This window comes from Arvicanthis niloticus, chromosome 5, assembly GCF_011762505.2.
Source record: "Arvicanthis niloticus isolate mArvNil1 chromosome 5, mArvNil1.pat.X, whole genome shotgun sequence".
NCBI classification, from domain to species: domain Eukaryota; kingdom Metazoa; phylum Chordata; class Mammalia; order Rodentia; family Muridae; genus Arvicanthis; species Arvicanthis niloticus.
Window position 1 is genome coordinate 88,171,939 of NC_047662.1, and position 20,999 is coordinate 88,192,937.

The window sequence follows — 20,999 nt, forward strand, 5'->3', positions numbered from 1 at the left end:
AGGCTGTGTTCTAGAAGTAGGCTGTGTTCTAAGCACTTTGCCAGTGCTAACTCATTTAATTCTTGCCCATCCCTGAGGTGAGGTGTGTGGATGTTCTCAGAAGGCAGATGAAGAAACGGACTGTTAGATCAGTTAACCTCTTGTTAGGAATTTCAACTCTTAAAGCCCAACTGAGGTTTGAGTCCAAGTAGCTTGGCTCCAGTGCTTTTTAGCCACTCCCATGTCCCTTCTTGAGATGAGAGGAGGTGATGAAGTCAGCTCAGAGTAGTTACAAAGAAAAAGTTCCAGTGTAGAGAAACTAGACAGAGATCTGCAATCTGGAAAAACTGTAACTTTGTATAGTCCCATTGCTAAACGTTACCAGTACTATGGAGCTGTAGCTTTTTATTCTAGAGCAAGAGAGTAGAAGAGGAAAAGTGTAAGTTGCTGCCAAAAGTTAACTAGAGGGGAAAATGCCCCACCCCGTTTGGTATGAAGCCTTATTCAGCATCACAGTTGAGGTTCTGCGCCCCACAGTTGTATCTGTGCCACAGTTCCACAGTCGATATGCTTAATGGCAGACCGTCCTCAACAAGAAGTTACGTTCCCCACAGTATCAAGAGATGCATAGGTTAGGGTGCTTGACTGACAAGTCAGGGAAGTCCATAAAGATAAGTTCGATTGATTTCAAAGTTTCACTGAGTTTAAGATATTAAAACTGGAGCTGGGGACAGAGCTCAGGTGGAGTGCTGGCCTTTTCTACAGGAAACCGTTGGTTCATTCCCAGGATCACATTAGCTACGTAAGTATACAAGTTCATATAAACTCCGCACTCAGGAAGCGGAGTTTGGGGCCAGCCTGACTTGCAAGAGTCTCTCTGTCTCTCTGTCTTTGTCTCTCTCTCTCTCTCTCTCTCCCTCTCTCTTTCTTTCTCTCTCTTTCTCCTCCTTCTCCTCTTACCCTCACCTCTCCCCCTCAGAGTTTTGGGGTTGGGGTGGGGACAGTCCTGAAAAACTCACATGCTCAAGAGTTTCTCTTCTAAGGATAAAGCACTGTTATTCTTATCCACTAATTTCCACATCTCCCTAGGGATATTTAAGTACTTTAAGGAAGAATTTATTATGATTGCTGCTCTTTAAAGGGCATATGTTTTAGTTGGTAGGTACAGTGTGTATAGAATAGCAAGCACATATAAAGTATCAAATGAGCTTATCAATAATAAATGCTCCTAGAGCTCAGATGTTGAATCGGGGAGGACACTGTGGAGGACACAAGGTTTGAGGTAAACAAGCAAGATTAGCATCACACCCTGTGAGGTAGATAGCTGTTATTTTTGTGTTAGTTCACTGCTGATTCTTTTGTTGAATGTCTTGACTTTTAGAAAACCAAGATCTTGTCAGCTTCAGAAAATCTGTAGTTTTCTGTTTTCACAGATTGGAAACGAAATACTCTCCCAGCAATAGATACAGAAAGAACTTTAATTTTCATTCTGCTTCTAATTATAACAAATAAATTTGATATTAGGAAATGCTCGGCCAGGCAGTGGTGGTGCATGCCTTTAATCCCAGCACTTGGGAGGCAGAGGCAGGAGGATTTCTGAGTTCGAGGCCAGCCTGGTCTACAGAGTGAGTTCCAGGACAGCCAGGACTACACAGAGAAACCGTGTCTCAAAAAAAACAAAAACAAGAACAAAAACAAAAACAAAAAACCCAGGAAATGCTCTCCTTGCTGGGATGCAGGTCGATGATAAGAGTGTCTAACATGCAAGAGGTTCTGGGTTTAGTCCTTGGCATTGGGGGGTGGGGGGTGGGGGTGATGTTGAAAGGCCGGGGAAATGGCTGAATGGAAAGGTGCAAGCATGGGGACCTGAATTTGTATCCCAAGCAACTGGGTAAAAGCTGGCATAGGGATAGAGTTAGATGGATTCTGAGAGCTGGTTCTGGAGAATCTCTTAAAAGCAAAATGGAGCCAGGCAGTGATGGTGGGCGCCTTTCATCTCAGTACTTGGGAGGCAGAAGCAGTTGGATCTCTGTGAGTTCAAAGCCAGCCTGGTCTACTGAGTGAGTTCTAGGACAGCCAGGGCTACACAGAGAAACCTTGTTTCAAACAACAACAACAACAAAGCCAAAAAAAAAAAAAAAAAAAAAAAAAAAAAAAAAAACCAAAAAACAAAAACCCAATGAAACAAGCAAACAAATCAAAAACAAAATTGAGGACAATTGTGGAAGACATCTGATGTTGACCTCTGGCCTCTTCATATACATACACAGGCACCAATACTTGCATAGATACATGTATATACATAACACACACACACATTCTAAAAATATTGCTGGAACAACCTAGGTTAACAGATAAGGGTATATAACATATACAAACACAGAAATGTTGTTGGAAAAGCCTTTGTTAGTGATAAGGGTGTCTACAGGAAACATTATAGCAACAGTAAACTTTAAAGATACATTTATTTTTAAAAGGCAGAGACAAGAACTGGTACTTGCTATCACAGACCTATTCAAACTATGCCTGAAATCCCAGGCCTTCTATGAGACAAGAAGAAACAAAAGGTACAGAAATTCTAAAAGAAAATTCAGGATCCTTGTGTTAGAATTATCAATATAAAAATAGTGCATTCCTAGAATATGCATTCTTTGAATAGTCAGTTGCTTTTGTCTACATTAATAAAAAAGCCATTAAAATACCAATTACAGTAAGACATTAAAATAGGTTACTATAAAGATTTGCATGTGTATATAGCAAAGAAAGATATCAGACTATGAAGAAAATTTTATTGAAAGCCAAAGTAGATCTGGGCAACAGAGAAAAGTACTGTGTTCATGCCTAGACCAATAGAAAACTCAAGACACAGCTTTTCCTATTGATTTGTAAATTTAATGCAATTCCAATGAAAATTTCAACAGAATTTGAGATAATATTTGGCTAAAGTAATTCTAAAAATTATATATGAAAGACCAAAGAACCAAGAAGAGCCAGAAGTAAAGCAAGATGTGTGAACTTACTCTACCAGAGTCCAGATGTGCTGGTGTGTGCCTTTAGTAGCAGCATTTGGGAGTTGGAGGGAGGTAGATCACTGAGACTTGGAGGTCAGCCTGGTCTATGTAGCAAGTTCCATGCCACAGAGGCTACATACTGAGAACCTGACTCAGAAAAGAAAAACAAGTTAGAGGATGGGCATAATGGCCCAGGGCTGTAACCCCAGCATACATGAGACTGAGGCAGGAGAATTAAGTAACAGGCCATCCTGAGTGAAATAATGGGACCCTGTCTAAGAAAAAAGTTGATACTATGAATATCCTAGCAATTCAACCTGTCTATACTTGCAGAGAAACCCGTGCATATATTTGAGACATAGAATCCAAGTATGAATAACATTTTTACTTGTGAAGGTCCCAAATGAAAAACTACCAAAATCTTTTAACAGGATGTTTAAATAAATTGTGGTTTAGCCCCTAGGAGTCTCATATACGAATAAAAACAACTGAGCCACAGCTGCGAGTCCGTCCTGTTGTTTGCCTTTGCTACTTTGTGGGTTCCTCTTTTCCCACCCTTTATTTCCTGGGTTTCATGCCCTATCAATAGAGAAGAGGAAAGGAAGGAGGGGGGAGGGAGGAGACAGACAGACAGACAGAGAGAGAGAGAGAGAGAGATCTGAATCTCATTTTTTCTTTGAGTATGACTACTAACAAACTAGAACTAACTCCCCCTGAATGACCACAAACACCTACCCTACCTTTTGAGGTCTTAGCATCTATACACCCTAAAAAAGTTCCCAGAATCCCAAACTTCACACAATCACAGAAACTATCTGCAGTTGGCAAAACTGTGCAACTATGCCCATGATAGTGCAGGAGACAAATCATAGTCAGCAGTCAGCTGCTTTGGGCAGTCCGAAGCAGCCCTGTACCCCATACCTGGGATTAATACGAAAACACCAGAAGAGGGCGTCAGATTCCATTACAGATATTTGTGAGTTACCACGCAAATGGTTGCTGGGAATTGAACTGAGGTCCCCTGGAAGAGTGCTCTTAACCTCTGAGCCATCTCTCCAGCCTGTTTCTGTGTGTTTTCTTTGTTGTTTTGTTTTTGTTTTTAAGAAACCAAAAGTCCAGAATTCTCACTACACTGTTTCTCTTTTTGCCTGTTGTGGATCAAACCCAAGGTCGTATGAGAACTAGGCAAGCACTATATGACAGAGCTACATCCCCAACTCTTAGTGTTTTAAAACCAGGTATCTTCATAACCTAGGCTGGACTCAAACTTACCACCCTCCTGTCTCTGCCTTCTTGTTCTAGGAGTATAGGTGGGTACCTCTTCAGTGGGGCCTGATGTTGCATATTTTTAAATCTAAACTTTGTTTAAAAGCTGCAGGCTAAGAACCAGGCATGTTTTCTGTAGCACAACACCCACCTTTTAAAATTATTTTTCCTGTCACCAATCCACTCCTATAGTGTTTTTATCCAAGGGAGGGAAGAAGACTGCCTCCACCCTGGTATGGAATGTCACTCTGCCCTTGGGCTTTTCCTGTGTGTGCTTTCCTTCAGTCCTCCAGTCTGGACCCTTTTCACTGCTAAGATAGCATCCCTTCATTCTTCCCATCTCTTTCCTTGCCTTGGGAGCATTTCAGAATCTCCATCTCAGCAGGGTTTGTGGGAGCAGGCTGTAGATGAGAGTGGCTTCTCTTCTTGCTGATTGGTGCAATGGCTCTAAGCCTGCCTCTGACAGCAAAGAAAAAGGAACATTCAAAGGACAAAACACTGTAAACGAGTGAACATGCCTGTCTCTGCCACCGTGAAAGAATGTGACCTTGGATAGTGTGTGCAGGTTCATGTTGTTCCCTACGGCAAATTAGCTGACTTCATATTCTTAATTCTGAGAATTTACTCATGAGTTAAATCCAGGCAGGAACATTCCCATCTCAGACTGGCTTTTAGACTATCCTTTAAGTCCTAGAGAATTGGAATCTGTATTTTCTTTCCTCTCAGTTTCTTGTTTTATTTGCTTTCTTGCCTCTTCACAAAGTAGTTCAAGAACACCCCTGTCAATGAAGTATTAATGTCAGTTCTAGAAATTCAGAATATCCCCAGACACAGAAAACAGAAGTGTGTAACTGACACTATTCTAAGCACAATAATTAACACTTACTCATTTAGTTCACACTACAGCCTGAGCGTATTATTGCCTCGTTCTTGCAGATGAGACTGTTACTGAGAGGCCGATTACTAGTACATCTTGGCCAGGAGAAGTGGTGGGAGTCACGATCCTCACTTGTTTGTCCTGCATGACACCTTATGCAGGTGGTCTCACAAAAGCCCTTATTCTTTTCTTTCCCAGTCTAGTTTTTCACCTCCTTCCTCCTCCCCCCCCCCCCCCCCCCCCCATGTCTAGGATGTGCTCTAGACATGTCTGTCAGGACAACTGCACATGGTCGCTCTATTTTCCTAGTTTTCAAGGATAATAGCTAACTTTTTAATTTGGTATATTAGAGCTTTGGAAGCTCTCTCAATGTTTCCCCCTGATCCTTACTGTAATCCAAGGAGATAAGAGAAGTGTGGTGATTAAGGGCAAGGGCAGCTCTTGGCTCTGGGACCCTGGGCATATTCTTAACCTCTTCCAACTTTAGGCTTGTTCTCTGTATAATGAAGAGAATAATAGGTAGATACCTAATAGAAGTTAGGGATGTAAGCATTAAATGAATTTACATATGCAAAAGATACATACTAGTACTCTTATGCATAATAAACCTTAGTCTTATCTTTTGTATGAGGAAATTAAAATGAAATCTCAATTTTATAAAAGTATGTTTAGTACATATAAAACAGGATTGGAATAATTAAACAAAAATGTTTACAGGAGTATAGGACACATTGAGTTAGTCTTTGATGTTTTCCTGTGTTTGTCCTCTTTTTTGTTTTGGGAATAATCAACATATGTGCTTTCTCTTCATTTTTACTATTTTTAATTATGTGTAGGTGTGTATGTGTGCTTGTGGGTATGCACGTGTAAGTGGAAGTGCCCCTGAGGCTGGAAGGTGTTGGGATCCTTTGGAGCTAAAGTTACCATTGTTGTGAACTGCTTGATACAGATTCTGGGAAATGAACTCAGGTCCCCAGGAAGGGCAGCAAGTACTCTCAGCCACCAGCCCTGAAGCTTTCTAAATGTTTGAAAGTGTTAGGACATAGGTAGGTCTTTGAATGTTTATGAATTGACTTAACTCCTCTAAATATCAATTTTTTAATGGACTGTATTTGGAAGGAGCATTTTCCAGAATGCTTCCAGTAAAAGGAAGACAGCCACACCTAATTGTGCCTTGGGGAGGATGCTTGGAGTGAAAACAGAATGCTTGTTTGGGAACTGAACAATAGTTAGTGCTTTAGGCTAATTGTAGGATCTGGTTTTTATAATTGGAAAATGTAAGCATTTTACAAATACAGAATTTAATGAGCACAGTGTCTTAGTCTGGGTTGCTCTAGTAGCAGTACTGCGCTAGAGCCCAGCATGTGGGACGTCTTGTTCATCCCACAGACAAACAATAAACCGTAGACTCCTTAAACAACAGGCATTTATTTTGGCACAGTCTGGTAGCTGGGTGGTCTGACATCAAAGTGCCCAGTGCTAAGTGTTTGGTGAGACTGCCTGCTTCCTAGATTAGACTGATATCTTCTCCTTGCCCTGATATGATGATACAAGGGGCAGGGGCCCTTTGCTTTCTCTTCTAAGGGTACTACATCCTACTCATGGGAGCTCTGAGTTTATGGCCAAATCGTTTTCTAATAATTGGCTGTTAGGTTGTCACCATGAACAGGGTAGGGCATAGCCACTCCCATTCTTTTCACTCTGTGATCTTAGGTCATAGCTTGAAATGGTGGTCAGTTCTCCGTCTACATCTGGTATTGCAAGTTCCCTAGTGTCTGCCAGGTCTCGGGGACTACAGGGATAAGGACAGGTCTCATGTCTGTGCCTGCTCCTTTTAGACAGTCTGTTCACAGTCCTGTGTCAGGTTTGTACCACCACACTGGTGTTTTTCATGGCTCTCACGACCTGCTTTGAATATCATAGCACAATCATCCTCACAGTTCACTCTAGTGATCATGAACTAATGGGCTCCCAGGTACCATTTGTGCTAAAGAAAAGGCTCTGTCCCTCCGAAATCAAGACATGAGCAAGAATGTCTGAGTGTCTCCCTGGACTGGGGGCGGCTTTGTTTATTAATTTTTTTAAATGTATTAAAGCTTTATTATAAAGAACTTGCAGCCAGATGCCATGGTATATACCTTTGATTCTAACATTTGGGAGAGAGAGGCAGGTCAATCCCTGAGAGAGATAGACGAAAACCAAACCAAACCAACTTTAAAAACCTGCAAAAAAGAAAATCACAAAACAAAATTAACCTTAGGTAACTTTATACATCTCAGTGAGCTTCTGTACAGCTAGAGCAGTCATTCCAGAGCTGTGGAGAATCATGTCGGATTTATACATTCACTGTCAAGTATTCTTTATGTAACTTACCTACCACCAAAAATAAATAAATAGCCAAAAAATTAGCTTGTTTTCCTCTGTAGTGACTGAGAATTTACTTCAAAACACGTTGTCTCAAGCCCAATATGTTATCTGTCGTGAGCAGGTTGTGATAAGGTTTTAGGGTCCCCGAGGGACCTGTCGATCCTCTCCACTCAGGAATCGTATACAGGATTGACGGTGAGATGGTCAGTTCCCCGAGAGGGGAGAGAGTACGCCAGAGACAGAGGTTTGATATTTAATTGCTCTTTAATAATGCACAATAAACAATATATTATCAGCAATGCTAAAGCTATTGTAACAATGAGGTATTGCCACGTTTCCTATGCATTGACTCTGTCAATGTCAGCATAGTTAACACAAATAATAAATTGCTAATTACCAAAGAAATAAGTATAGCAATAAGTATATCATTACTCATGAGTTATTTGACCTGAGTCCTTATGACTAGAGTTTCCAGCAGCTCAGGTCTGGAGAGTGGTTGACCACATTGGTCTCTCGGCTGCTGCTTTGATGATCGGGTAGAGCAGAATGCTTGGTCTCTCGGCTGCAGAGGAGGCCTGAATGGAGGATCACGCTAGCCAGCCATGGCTACCAGTGTGATGAAGTGCTCTGGCCAAGGGCTCCTCTTTTATGCTTGAATTGGGGTTACTTCTGGTTATCTGTGGGCTATGACTTCATTGCAGGTGGACTTTTAGTTATCATCATACTTTAAAACATGTCCAAACTTGTTTTCTGGACTTGTCCAGACTTGTTTTCTTTCCTATTACAATATGGAGTCAGCTCTGTTAAGGACCTGCTCCTTACACACACATATGACATTTTGTTTACTTCTACATAACAAAATGCCTCAAAACTAAATAAGTCAGTTCCTTAGAACTGGAAATTTGGGAACCAGGAATTACTTGGGTGGCTCCAGATATCTTCTCTGTGCTGTCTAAAATCCTGAGAATCTCTGTAGCTCTGGCAAGTAGCCTTAGTTCTTCATCACGGGAGCCTTCCCGTGGCTCTAGTCAACTGCCTTCCCCTAGAGCGCAGGGGTCAGAGATGGACAGATGGAAACCCAGTGAGACCATGCCTTACCCTCTAGAGTAACATCACAGTTGTGTCTGCTTTTTAATATGAGCGGAGTTAGAAGATATCCCCCTGCTTCCACCTGTGGAGTGCTGGGATTGCAGGCCTGTTTGTCATAGCCCTGATGTGTGGTGCTGGGAATTGAACCCAGGTCCTAGGCATGCTAGGCCACCATTCTACCTCCTGATATACGTCCCTGCTTATTCTGCTAGACGTAACTTAGGAGACGGGGTGGAGACTTTGCCTCTGGTAGGAAGCAATAGCAAAGAACTTGTGTTCTCTAACCTCTGTGGTAACTTGTTTCCCTTCTTCCATCTGTAAAAGACCTCAGCTTGAATCACAAGGTTGACCTGGAAATCTGGCTTTTTATAGATAGCCGCTCCCAAGTGTAACTCTTTCTAGCTGTAGGAAAAATAGGACGTGCAGGATGTTTTGTAAGCTTATACAAAAAAAAGCAAGGAAAGAAAAAACTACTGGTTAATAGCTTCTCCAAATGCACCTGGATCCAGGTTGGCAGCTCCTTAATTAAAACTCAAGTCCTGAGAATTGTCTTCATGTCTTGGCATTGGCTTCTCAGTTGGTCACCCTTTCTTGTAAAAGGCAGCCCTTGTTTGTAGCTAGTTTCTCAGCCTGTGGAAGCTTGACTGTAGAACTTCTTCATTTCATATTGATCCTTTTTTTTTTTTAAGTCTGAGGTGATGATGCCTCTGGCAGTGTGATTAATTTTGTTAGTTGTCCTTTGAGTCACACTGCACTCCATGTATTAGACAAAGCCATCCCCACAAGCTGTGCAGAGGTCTCTGCCTTCTGACTCCTGGGACAGCTGGAGGACAAGTGTCTAAGTTCCCAAGGTCGGCTGCCAGACTTTACAGTCGGTCCCTTAGAGTCTGTCTTTAGATTTGGCTTTCTTGACAGTGCCTTAGAGTTGACTTTTGCCTGCAAGCCATTCAAGACTTTATCTCAGTGAGCCATCTGGCTAAGAATTTTCAAAAGCAGCAAGTTGTAGCTTGATTTTATTTAACAGTGTCTGATTTCACTTCTCTCTGTTCATTTATATTTTACTGCAATCAATAGCCCCTTCAAACCACCTTAGCTAGACCACCTAACACCTGAGGGATATTTTCTACTTTCCTTGTTATTAAGGGTGATCTTCTGCCACTACAGAGTAAGGATTCTTTCCCTCTAGTTTCTAGTGAGTTGTTTTTTTTTTTTTTCCACCTAAAAAAGCCCCAAAAGCTGGGGGGTGGGGTTGTAGAAAGGTGTGTGAGATTGTGTGCTGTGTGATACAATGTGTGTGTGTATGTGAATGTGTACATGCATGTGCTATAGTGTGTGTGTGTGTGTGTGGAGGTCCAAGGATAAGCTTGGATATCTGTTTTCACCTTTCATCTTCTTTGAGACAGAGTCTCTTACTTGCCTTTGGGTAGATTAGGCTAGCTGGCCCATGATCGTTGAGAGATTCTATGGCTCTATTTCCCGTCCTCCTCCCATAGCAGTTTTGAGGATTTGGATGTCCTTTTTACTGCACCCCGCTTTGTGTGGGTTCTGGAATCCAAATCCAGGTCTGCTGAGCCTGTCCTTAATCTCTTTCCCACTTTTTTTTTTTTCCAGATAAGCTTTTGCTTACACTTTTGTTGTGGTCTAAATATTGGTTTCCTTTCACAATTTTTAAATTGGAACTTAATCCCCATGGTAATGTTAGTAACTTCTGAGGCTTTTGGGAGGGGATTAAGTCATGGATGAGACTAGTGCTTTAGGGTGGAGCCTGAGGGAACTTGTTTGCTTTATCTACCAAGTGAAGACCCAGAAAGCACTCACTACCCATGAGGACCTGGCCCTCGCCAGGCACCATGTCTGGAGGCCTGACCCTGGGCTTTGTGGAACTGTAAGCAGTGAGCTCCTATAGGACTAACTGAAGGTGTTTCAGCATTCATTCCAAACCGACAGAGAGCTTCCCCAAAGTCTCCTGCTTCTGTGCAGTGTCTTCAACATTACTGAAGTTCATTCCCCAAAGTCCACTCAAAGGCAGTCCAATTTCAAAGTTACTCTCAAATTTTGGGTTTTGTTATAGCATCTCTCCAGGTCCAGATACCAAATCTGTATTCCTACTTATCAATGAAGAACAACGCCTTCATTAGTTTTCTATTGCTGTCCATAAACACCTTGATTAAAGCAAGTCTGGGGAGAGAGGGTTCATTTTAGCTCATAGTTCTAGAAAGGATAGAGCCTATCATGCTGAGGAAGGGTAAAGAAAACAGGAAGAGGGACCAGGGCATAGGATCTCAATGCCAACCTGGTGTGGTGCTGTACCCCGATAACCCTAAGTGGATCTTTGTAAGTTCCAGGCCAGCCAAGGCTACATAGTGAGAACCTGTCTCAAACAGAATCAACCTCAGTGAATACTCCCAGTGACACATTTTTCTTCAGCAAAGCTTCTTCTCCTATACCAGTGGTTCTTAACCCTCCTAATGCTGTGACCCTTTACTATAATTCTTCATGTTATGGTGACCCTCAACCTTACTTTTTTTTCTTTTTTTTTTTTTTTCCTAGACAGGGTTTCTCTGTATAGCCCTCACTGTCCTGGAACTCACTCTGTAGACCAGGCTGCCCTCGAACTCAGAAATCCGCTTGCCTCTGCCTCCCAAGTGGTGGGATCAAAGGCATGTGCCACCACTGCCTGGCTCAACCTTACTTTTTGTTGCTACTTCATGACTAAGTTTGCTACTGTTATGGATTGTAATATAAAGTATCTATAATCTTCCCAAACAGTACTACCAGATAGGGAATTAGTTTTCAAGCACATGAGCCTGGGGAGGGGGGGGGGAGGGCAGGGTGGGCATCTCACATTCATACCTAGGAAATTACCACAAATTTAGTGTCTTAAAGCAATGAACATTTGTCTTTGAGTTTTTGTGAGTTAAGAATTCTGTAGTAGTTTAGTTTACACAATGTTTCTGGACCAAAGTCTATCACAAAACTGAAATAAAGGTGTTTGGCTGGGCCTATGGACATTTAAAGGATTAAACTGGCCTGGGGAGTGTGTTTCCAAGTTCACTCATTTGTCTGTTGAAAAACCTCAAAACTTCTGAAAAACTTCTGTTGCATCTGTTGGCCTGTGGCATCAATTTCTTACCTTGTAGCACTCCTCATAGGACTCCTCCATGTGGGACAGCCGTGACAGGGTAGTGAGCTTTCTGTCCCTGTGACTGATCCCAGAGAGACGGGGTGGGGGGTGGGGGAACAGAAGCAGAAATACACCACACACACACACACACACACACACACACACACACACTCAGACACGCATGTGCTTGTGTGTGCCGAGGGATGGAAGAAGAGACAGACAGGCAGAGAGACAGACAGACAGAGACACACAGTGTCAGAGGGACAGATAGAAATAGATAACATCACAGTATCCTGAAACCTACCCAGAAATGCACCATGCGGTCCATTGTCATCTCCTCATGAGAAGTGAGTTTATACTTGGGAGAGAAACAAAGTTCCTCCAACCTTGAGAGGTCTGAAGGAGTTATGAATATGTTTCAAAATCACAGAGATTATACTACATTCCTGCTTAAAAGCCTTTCTGTGGCTCCCAGTAATGCACAACTCTATTGAAGCAGAATGTCATTCTGTAGCTAAAAATGACCTGCAGTTTATGGTCCTCCTGCCTTAACCTCCCTGGAATTGTAGACATGCACCACCACGCCCGGCTCAAAACATGCATTCTTTGCTCTGATTCCCAGCCTTCCAAGGGCAGCTGCTAGCTGTGCAGTCTTCCAGGGCCAGCTCCTGGCTGTCTGTCACTGGCACTGGTTTGTGCCTGTCACTTTGCTCACTGCTTTCGTCACTCTGGCCTCACTTCAGTCCTTGACAGGACAGGCTTACCACAAAGCCTCTCTCACCCCTCAGTTTCTGTTCTCTGAAATATATCACCCCTGCAGTTGCTAGCCTGCTACTGTCAATTCCACTTTCTTAGAGAAGAAAGAGCAGCCAATCTCAGGTAGCTTCCTGGGTACAATATCATATTATTATATTTTTCATAGAATGTCCATTAAAATTGTTTCTCTAGTACTGTGGTTCTTCATTTGAATGTAGCACAGACCTTTTCATCATTCATTGATGTTTCCTCATTTTTTAGAGTTTTATTTCATCTATGAAATGTATTTTGTGATTGAATTGTTATTCTACTATACTGCAAGCATTGGAGGTAGTATTGTATGTCTCCATCACTCACACATCCTGTCTTAGTTACTGTTCTATTGTTGGGAAGAGACACCACAATCAAGGCAACTCTTATAAAAGTAAGCATTCAATCAGGGTTTGCATACAGCTTCAGAGGGAAGCAGACAGGCATGGCTCTGAAGCAGTAGCTGAGAACTTGTGGATCAGTAGCTTCTTGAACCACAGGCATCAAGCAGAAAGAGGCCCAGCTTTCCATGGACTTTTAAAACATCAAAGCTCACTCCCAGAGACCTATCTCCTCCAATAAGGCATCACCTGCTAGACCTTCCAAACAGTTCACCAACTAGGACTAAGCATGCAAATATGTGAGCCTACGGGGTACATGTTTACTCAAGCCACTGCACATCCTGAGGTCTTGGCATCTAACAGATACTAAACATTGTATTGAAATAGTGTGTTGAAACGATACTGTAGATGAAAATAGTTAATGGCAGGGCTTGGGAGAGAGAGCTCAGTGAGTACAGCGCCTGCACCACCAGCAGAAGGACTGGGTTTGGATCCCAGCACCCAGATAGAGTGGTGCACATCTGGAATCCCAGTGCTATGGAAAAGGATAGAGACAGAAGGATCCTTGGAGCTCCCTGGCCACCCAGTGTAACTGAGAATACTCTGGGTTCACTGAAAGACTCTGTCTTAAATAGAAGGTGGAGGGTCAGTGAGGAAGTGAAATCAGTGAAATCAGCCTCTGGCTTCAATCAACACACATGCTCACGCATGTGTGCACATATGAATGAATACATGTACACATACACAAAAATAAAGAAATTAGGGGCATTCAGTATATTTCTCTGTATCACTTAGCTCATCTCTCATGGTACTGGCAACCCCAAGATTAAAATTTAGATATTTCCATTAATTCTAAGCTCTTAATCCCTTAATTTAAAAGATGCTTGATATCTTCTATAATGTTTTCCTCTTATATTCTTCTTTGGGTCTTTTTAAAATGTAAGTTTTACTTTATGTGTGTGGATATTTTCTTGCATGTATGTTTGTGCACTGTTTGTGTATCTGGTACCCAGTTGTGAGCTGCCATTTAGTTGCTTGGAATTGAACCCAGGTCCTCTGGAAGAGCAGCCAGCGCTCTTAACTGTCACTTTGAGCTGTCCAGTGTTTTGCTTGGGTATTTGTTATCATTCCATAAAAATTATTTCAAAATGAAACTCAATATACATTTACTAGTTGGTATCTGCTTTTCATCTAACATTTTAAAATAAATGTTTTGCATGTGCATTTTATACATGTGTTACTTTTCTAAGACATTTAAAAGATTTTCATTTGTTTTAATGATCTATACATGTCATCCTTTATATTTTGCTTCAGGACTTAAAACCAAATGGTAAAACTCTTGGTATATTATATTTTGGTATTTTGGGGCTGATTTAAAAAAAAAAAAAAAAAAAAAAAACTGGCTTGAAAGACTAGATTGCCCTGATCATTCTAAAGCTGTTAGTGAGTTCAGTAAACGTGTGTGACTCAAGTGTCATCTTACAGTGCTGGGGATCAAACCAAGGACCTCCTGTGTGTTAAACCAGTACTCTGCCACTAAGCTACACCTCCAGTGCACAAGTACCATTAAGTATAACCCATTTACTTTGTGAGCAGTGGAGTGGAATGCCATGAGAGGTGTCTTTACTCAGAGCAGCTTAGGTAGAACCGAAGAAAATGTGTGCTGTGAACTGGTGATTTGCCCTGCCGTGTTCTCAAGTCTTGAAGATTTGTTGGAAGATCTGGAGAGTATCTGGAAGTGTATGTCCCAGATTATTGCCCTCAGGTGAACTTGTAATCACAATTAATAGAAGCATTGTCCTGGGAAATGATGCAAGACGCTCCACTGCCTGGCCCCTGGGCTGCAAGGTCTAAAGCAAATGATTTGGGCTCTTGGGCTAGTCTTGATAAGCTGGGTTTACTTTTCTTGGCCTTCGTGATATCTTTTTTTTTTTTTTTAATATTGAGGTAAAAGTTTCTTCTTCTTTTTTTTTTAATTTTCAGATTACCACTCTTATTAACCATAAAGATAATACCAAAAAGTCTGATAAAACTCTGCAAGCAATTCAGCGTGTGGGACAAGCTGTTAACTTGGCAGTTGGGAGATTTGTTAAAGTAGGGGAAGCTATAGCCAATGAAAACTGGGATTTGAAAGAAGAAATTAACATTGCCTGCATTGAAGCTAAACAAGCAGGTATTGTATCTATCTACCTTTTGTTTGTTTGCTTGCATGCTGTCTTGGTTTTGTTTGTTTGTTTGTTTGTTTGTTTTAGGAGGCAAAGTCCTTGCTGACCTGGAACTTTTTTTTGGAGGCTTAGCTGACTTTGAACTCATAGAGATCCACCTGCTTCTGCCTCTGCCAAGCCATGTGGGCCCACACCCAGCTCTCATTTCCTTCTTGAGGTAGATCTCACTCCATAGCTCAGGCTGCTCTCAAACATAGTGGGAATCCTCCTGCCTCAGTTTCCCAAGTGCTGATATTCTGGGTGAACATCACCACTCCCAGCTGTGAATATTTATTTTAAAGACTATTCCAATTTCATTGTTCTGAATATTATGACAAGTATTTTTTATTATTTATTTAATTTGAGGCGGTCTCACTAGGTAGCCTGGTTATTCTGGAACACACTATGTAAACCAGCTTGGCTTTTAACTTGGAGTGATCCTCTTGTCTCTGGATTCCAAATGCTAGGATTACAGCTGTGTACCACTACATCTGGAAAAATTTAGGAATTTGTTTTCTAGCGTGCTGGGGATTAAACCCAGGACAGTTTTTATGCTAAGCACCACCAAGCTACGTCCTTGACAAAACACTTTAGGTTCACTTTGAGTTAAGCTATCTAGCCAGAAGGTGGTGGTACATGCCTTTAATCCCCTACACTTTGTGAGTTCAAGGCCAGCCTGCTTTACAGAGAGCATTCTAGGACAGCCACAGCTAAAACAGAGAAATCCTGTCTCGAAAAATACAAAAAAATAAAAACATTAAAAAAAAAAAAAAACCCTAGAACATTAATGACCTAGGCTGGCTTTTAGGAATGGTGGTCCCTTCTGACTTCAGTCCTAAACCTGAAACATGGGAGTCATTCACTGGTTAGAATGGTGACATGCTGTGCTGACTGAGGGAGATGATGCAGAGAAGAGAGGTTGAGAGAGGGTTAAGGATGAAGGCAGGGAGATTTCAGGTGAAGCTTTACATGCAAACAGCTAAATGCAGACAATGCGATGGGAGAACAGGAAGTACTGACAGCATACTTGCTGATGGGGGCTGAACTGACAGAACATGGCTGTTAACTACAGGAGAGGGAGGACTCTGGCCCGACTCTCGGGCTTCTAGCCATTTGTTGGTTTAGGGAACAGCTTTATGTGGGACGCAGAGGAGATGGTCTCACCTTATTTGTAGTATTTTTTTTTTTCCATTATAAAAAAGGATTTGAAGTGGGTCATAATAAAAGACATGTCAAGTGAAGAATCTATTAGAATCAGAGAGACGTATAGCAGAATCTTTGGCAAAGATGAATATTTAACTAAGCAGTAAATTTATCTTTGTACTTCCTGGAAAACAAGACCAAAATGGGAGAAACAAAGGGTTCTATAACCCTCATTGTTTGCTGAGAGGAAACAAACCAGTTTGTAAGAGGAGACTCCTGTTTTCCAGGCAGCACATTATTCTGTGGGCACTTAGACACCATGTTACAGAATACAATAGGCAATGCAGAGAGAACAGAAACAAGGTCTTGAATTGTTCCTGATAGCAACCCTTGCTGAGCCAAGGACCAGGCAGGTCTCCTCGGTGGCATGAGCCTCACACGACATCTCTTCTAAACTAGCTAAAGTGTCCTTTCACTCCATGAGGAATCCCACCCCAACTGTGAGCCTCCTGAAGTTGCGTATAAATAGGGATGTTTCACTGACATGTGATGTGAATCACTCCTGAAGGCCTTCTGGCTCACTCAGTCCTCAAGGGCCTCTCTCTCCTCGGCAGTTTGAGTGCACTTGAGAGGGAGAATACAAAGCAGTGATCAAGACCTAGTGAGTGCTTCAGGATAACTGTTAGATTCCAGCCCAACCTCCTTCACCAGGCAGAGAGACACTGGGCAAGCCATGTTCTCAGAGAGCATGGGGCTATTTCTATTTGTGGAGACATTGTTGTATGATGTGTGTGTGTGTGTGTGTGTGTGTGTGTGTGTGCACTCGGCAGGCATTGTTCTAGGATGTGTGTGTGCACTCAGCATGAATACATGTTCACCCAAGTTTTCTTGTCACGATTCTTGCATCTTAGTCTTTCTCTCTGTTGGGTTTTACTTTTTGCTTGACTACCTGTCAATGTTTTTTTTTTTTTTTAAATATGGCAGTTTAGTAAATATTTTTTGTTAGAGTGTGTCTTAGTTAGGATTTTACTGTTGTGAAGAGACACCATGATCTAGACAACTCTTATTATAAAGGACAACATTTAGTTGGGGTCTGCTTACAGTTTCAGAGGTTCAGTCCGTTATCATCATTGTGATAAGGAGCATGGCATTGAGTAGGTTGATGCTGGAGGAGACCAGAGTTTTCCCATCTGAAGGCAGCCAGCCAGGAGAAGACTGTCTCACAGGCAGCTAGGAGGAGGGTCTCAGAGCCCACACCCACAGTGACAGACTTCTTCCAACAAGGCTACACCTATTCCAAGAAGGCCAAGCATATTTAAACAGCACCATGGGTGTTTTAGAGTTTTCACTCTAAGGGGCTATACTAGCTCATTGCTTATCTTAAACTAGAATTGATAACCATGGACCTGGAAGCTTTGTGCCTTTTTGGGGGCTTCTTAGAGTTCTACACTTGGAATAGCTGTGATGGGAAGGAGACTCGGTCCTGTTCTGCAGTGGACCAGCTGATATTGCCCACTTCCTTTTTTATTGAATGCCCAGGGTTCAATCAGAAAAAGAACGGTCAAGCATGCCATCTGCACAGGCTCCTATGTGGAGCCTTTGGTGACTGGGAGTGATAGGAAAAGTGAACATTTTCCAGAGGAACAAAGGAAGCATCTTTTCTTTTCTTTTAGCTATTGCTGCTAAAACATGCTCTCAGCCATTTCCTCTGCCCTTTCCGCCACAATAAAGGTTAGTTCTGAGTGCATTTGTCCTCTGCAGATTTTTCGGTAAAAAAGCTTTGTAACAAAAACATTTCTATTACTGTGCAACAAGTTAACCTCCAGGCCATAGAGGGCCTCAAACAGGACTCAGGAAGTGGTTCTCCTGGGCAACTTAGGGTCTGCACATCTTAAGATGTTGGGCCTTTGTTATCTGCAAGCTTCACTTCCTGGTTGGCTGTTTGTCACCACACATCCCATGGTGCATTTGTGGAGGGTAGAGGACAACCCTTAGGAATCCATTCTCTTTATCATGGTTGTAGAGATTAAAGTGAGGGCATCAGGCATGCATGACAAGCTCTCTTGCACACAGCCATCCCACTGGTTGGCTGAGTGAATTTGATTGCTTAATTTCAGAAGTGGCATACCTTCTCTTCAGCTGTAGTCTTAGGGCGACATAGGAAAGGACAGTTGGCAGATGTGGGTTCCTGTGAGCAAAGCTCTTAGGGAGACATCTTGGAGGATGGTTACCATAAACTTTGCTTATTGGTAAAGCATCAGTTAGTTAGTTATCTATATTTAATGGCTTGTGTTTTGTGTGTACCTACCTGTATCATTTTAAATTTCTGCTGTCTAAAGCTAAATTTGTCATCTCCTTTCTGAGTCTGATACTCTCAAAATTATTTAATTTATAATTTTGAATTTGTTTTCTTTCTTATCATCGGTCAGATACTAATTTTATATTTTCTTTCCTCACAGTTTCCCATATCACATTCTTTTCATGTTCTATGGCTGCTGTCTGTGACTTGATCCCCTCTTCCCTGTGCATTAACAGCTGCCCTGCTTTAAGTCTATCTTTGTGTGACTTATGTGTTCCCAGCAACTGGACATTCTAAATAGTGACTGTTTTGTATCCCTTGGTTTGGCTGAAAAGATTCTAATACTTTTTACTTAAGATTTTGTTAATGGCTAAGACATTTGTATGTATATAATAAAAATTAACTATTTGGGAGGCAGAGGCAGGTAGATCTCTGAATTTGAGGCCAGCCTTGTCTCCAGAGTGAGCTCTACGACAGCCAGGGATACACAGAGAAACCCTGTCTCAGAAAACCCCAAAATAAAATAAAATTAACAATAGACCTTTTGTGAGAAACTCAGTCATTAGACATATATATTTTTAGGACCTCCAAATTTATCTTAAACAAAATTATTTAAAAAGTCTTATTAACTATAATAGTAAAGAGTTTTACAAAACATCATATTATATTAATTACTTTTCTGCTGCTTCGATAAAACACAATGGCCAAGGCAACTGATAGAAGAAAGAGTAGAGGGTTAGATCTTGTCTGTGATGGAGCGAGTGTGTGGTGGAGCCTAGCGGTGTGAGCTGGAAACTGGGGAATTGCTTTTTGAATGTCAAGCAGAAACCAGAGAGAATGAGCTAGAAATGTAGAAGTCTTTTAACCCTCAAAGACCACCTACAGTGACACAACTCCTCCAACAAGACCAAACTTTTTACACGTCCCAGGCAGGGGTCCAAGTGTTCAAATGCTGGAGACTGTAGGGGACTGTCTTTCCAACTGGCAAACAAAGCTTGGCTTCATTTTTTAGAAGATCAGCTATTTGTATAGTTTTAATAATAATTGTTATTCTAAAATCAGTTTGGTGGCATTTGGAGGAAAGAGTTTTTTTAAGAAGGTTGAAAACCTGTGTCCTAAAATGGTCTTCCCTGGGCACCAAAAGAGGTATAAGTATCTGAAGCTGGAGAGAGGGCTCAGTGGTTAAGAGCACAGGTTGTTCTTCCAGAGGCCCTGGGTTTGATTCCCAGCATTTGAATGATGGTTCACAACCATTAGTAACTGTTTCCAGGGAATCTCATGTGATATACAGACAGACATGCATATACACAAAATATCCTTAGACATAAAAAATAAGTATATGAATCTTTAAAAAAACCAAAAAACAAAAACAAAACAAAAAAACCCCTAAGCTGGCCATGGTGGTGCACACCTTTAATCCTAACACTTGGAAGCTGTGGGTTTGAAGCCAGTCTGGTTTACACAGCAAGTTTTACACCAGCCATGAAACTTGGCTACATAGTGCCATGGCTGTATAGTGGTGAGAACCTGTCTTAACAAAACAGAATTAAACAAAACAGAACTAAACAAAAACAAGCATCACTAACACACCCGGGTGTGTCAGCCAGGTTTGGAACTCAAAGGATAAGGGTCTTACTTGGTTTCCTTTTCCCTCCCTTTCTCCAGGCAGATCTGCAGACAGATTCCTAAGTATCTATAGTTTGTTCTTCTAGCCCCACCTCCCTTTATTGAAGATGTTAACCCTTGGGCCTAAAGCTTAGTCTTTCTACTTGGATGTCCCTCTAAACCCAAGCTCCTTCAGGTAGTGGTGATTGACAGTGCCCCTCCCTCCCTCTTCCCCCTCCCCACCCCCACTCCAAGGCCTGGGCAACTGTGTCTTGCTCACTGCTCTGGATTTAGGTTTATGGTTCTCAGCTCCTGGGGCTTTTCTTTGGTCTTGCAGAGAGGCAGACTTTAGATTGTGTGTTGGCCAAACTACTAGAAAGACAAATTGTATTTTTGACTAGGTCATGGTTCTGAGAGTGTACTTTTTTGTTGTTTGTTTGTTTTGTTTTGCTAAAAAGCATCATAGGAACCATCTGAGGCAGAGCTGCTTCTTATTCCTGTTGTTTCCCAAGTTAAAATGCATGGGAAATGAGAGAAAAAGTCTGTCCTTTGTTAAAGTTTTCATTCCCAAAATAATATCCCCTCTTTCTTCTTAGGTGAAACAATCGCCTCACTCACAGATGTGACCAAATGGAGCCAGTTGGAATCAGATGGTCAGGTCACCATTCTGACAGACAAAACAGGAGTCGTGCAGGCTGCCAGGCTGCTGCTCTCCTCAGTGACAAAAGTGTTGCTGCTGGCAGATCGTGTAGTCATCAAGCAGATAGTGACATCGAGAAACAAGGTACTCACTTGTGTCCATGTTTGTGTCTTGGGTGGTTCAGAATCCTTGTTGAGGTGAAATCCAGGTAATTTGGCAAAGCTTGTTAGCTCTTTATAGCACCTGTTACCTAGAGTTTAAAGTGGTG

General features: G+C 41.9%; 1 protein-coding gene across 2 annotated transcripts in view; it reads left to right on the forward strand.

The window, feature by feature from the left end:
• Nucleotides 1-20,999, forward strand: part of Ctnnal1 (catenin alpha like 1) — a 57,075-nt gene that overhangs the window by 1,802 nt on the left and 34,274 nt on the right. For both annotated transcript variants that reach the window (XM_034502097.1, XM_076934944.1), the window contains exons 2-3: nucleotides 14,824-15,013; nucleotides 20,688-20,875. In XM_034502097.1, coding sequence (XP_034357988.1) covers nucleotides 14,824-15,013; nucleotides 20,688-20,875 — 378 coding nt within the window. The remainder of the gene's footprint in view (nucleotides 1-14,823; nucleotides 15,014-20,687; nucleotides 20,876-20,999) is intronic.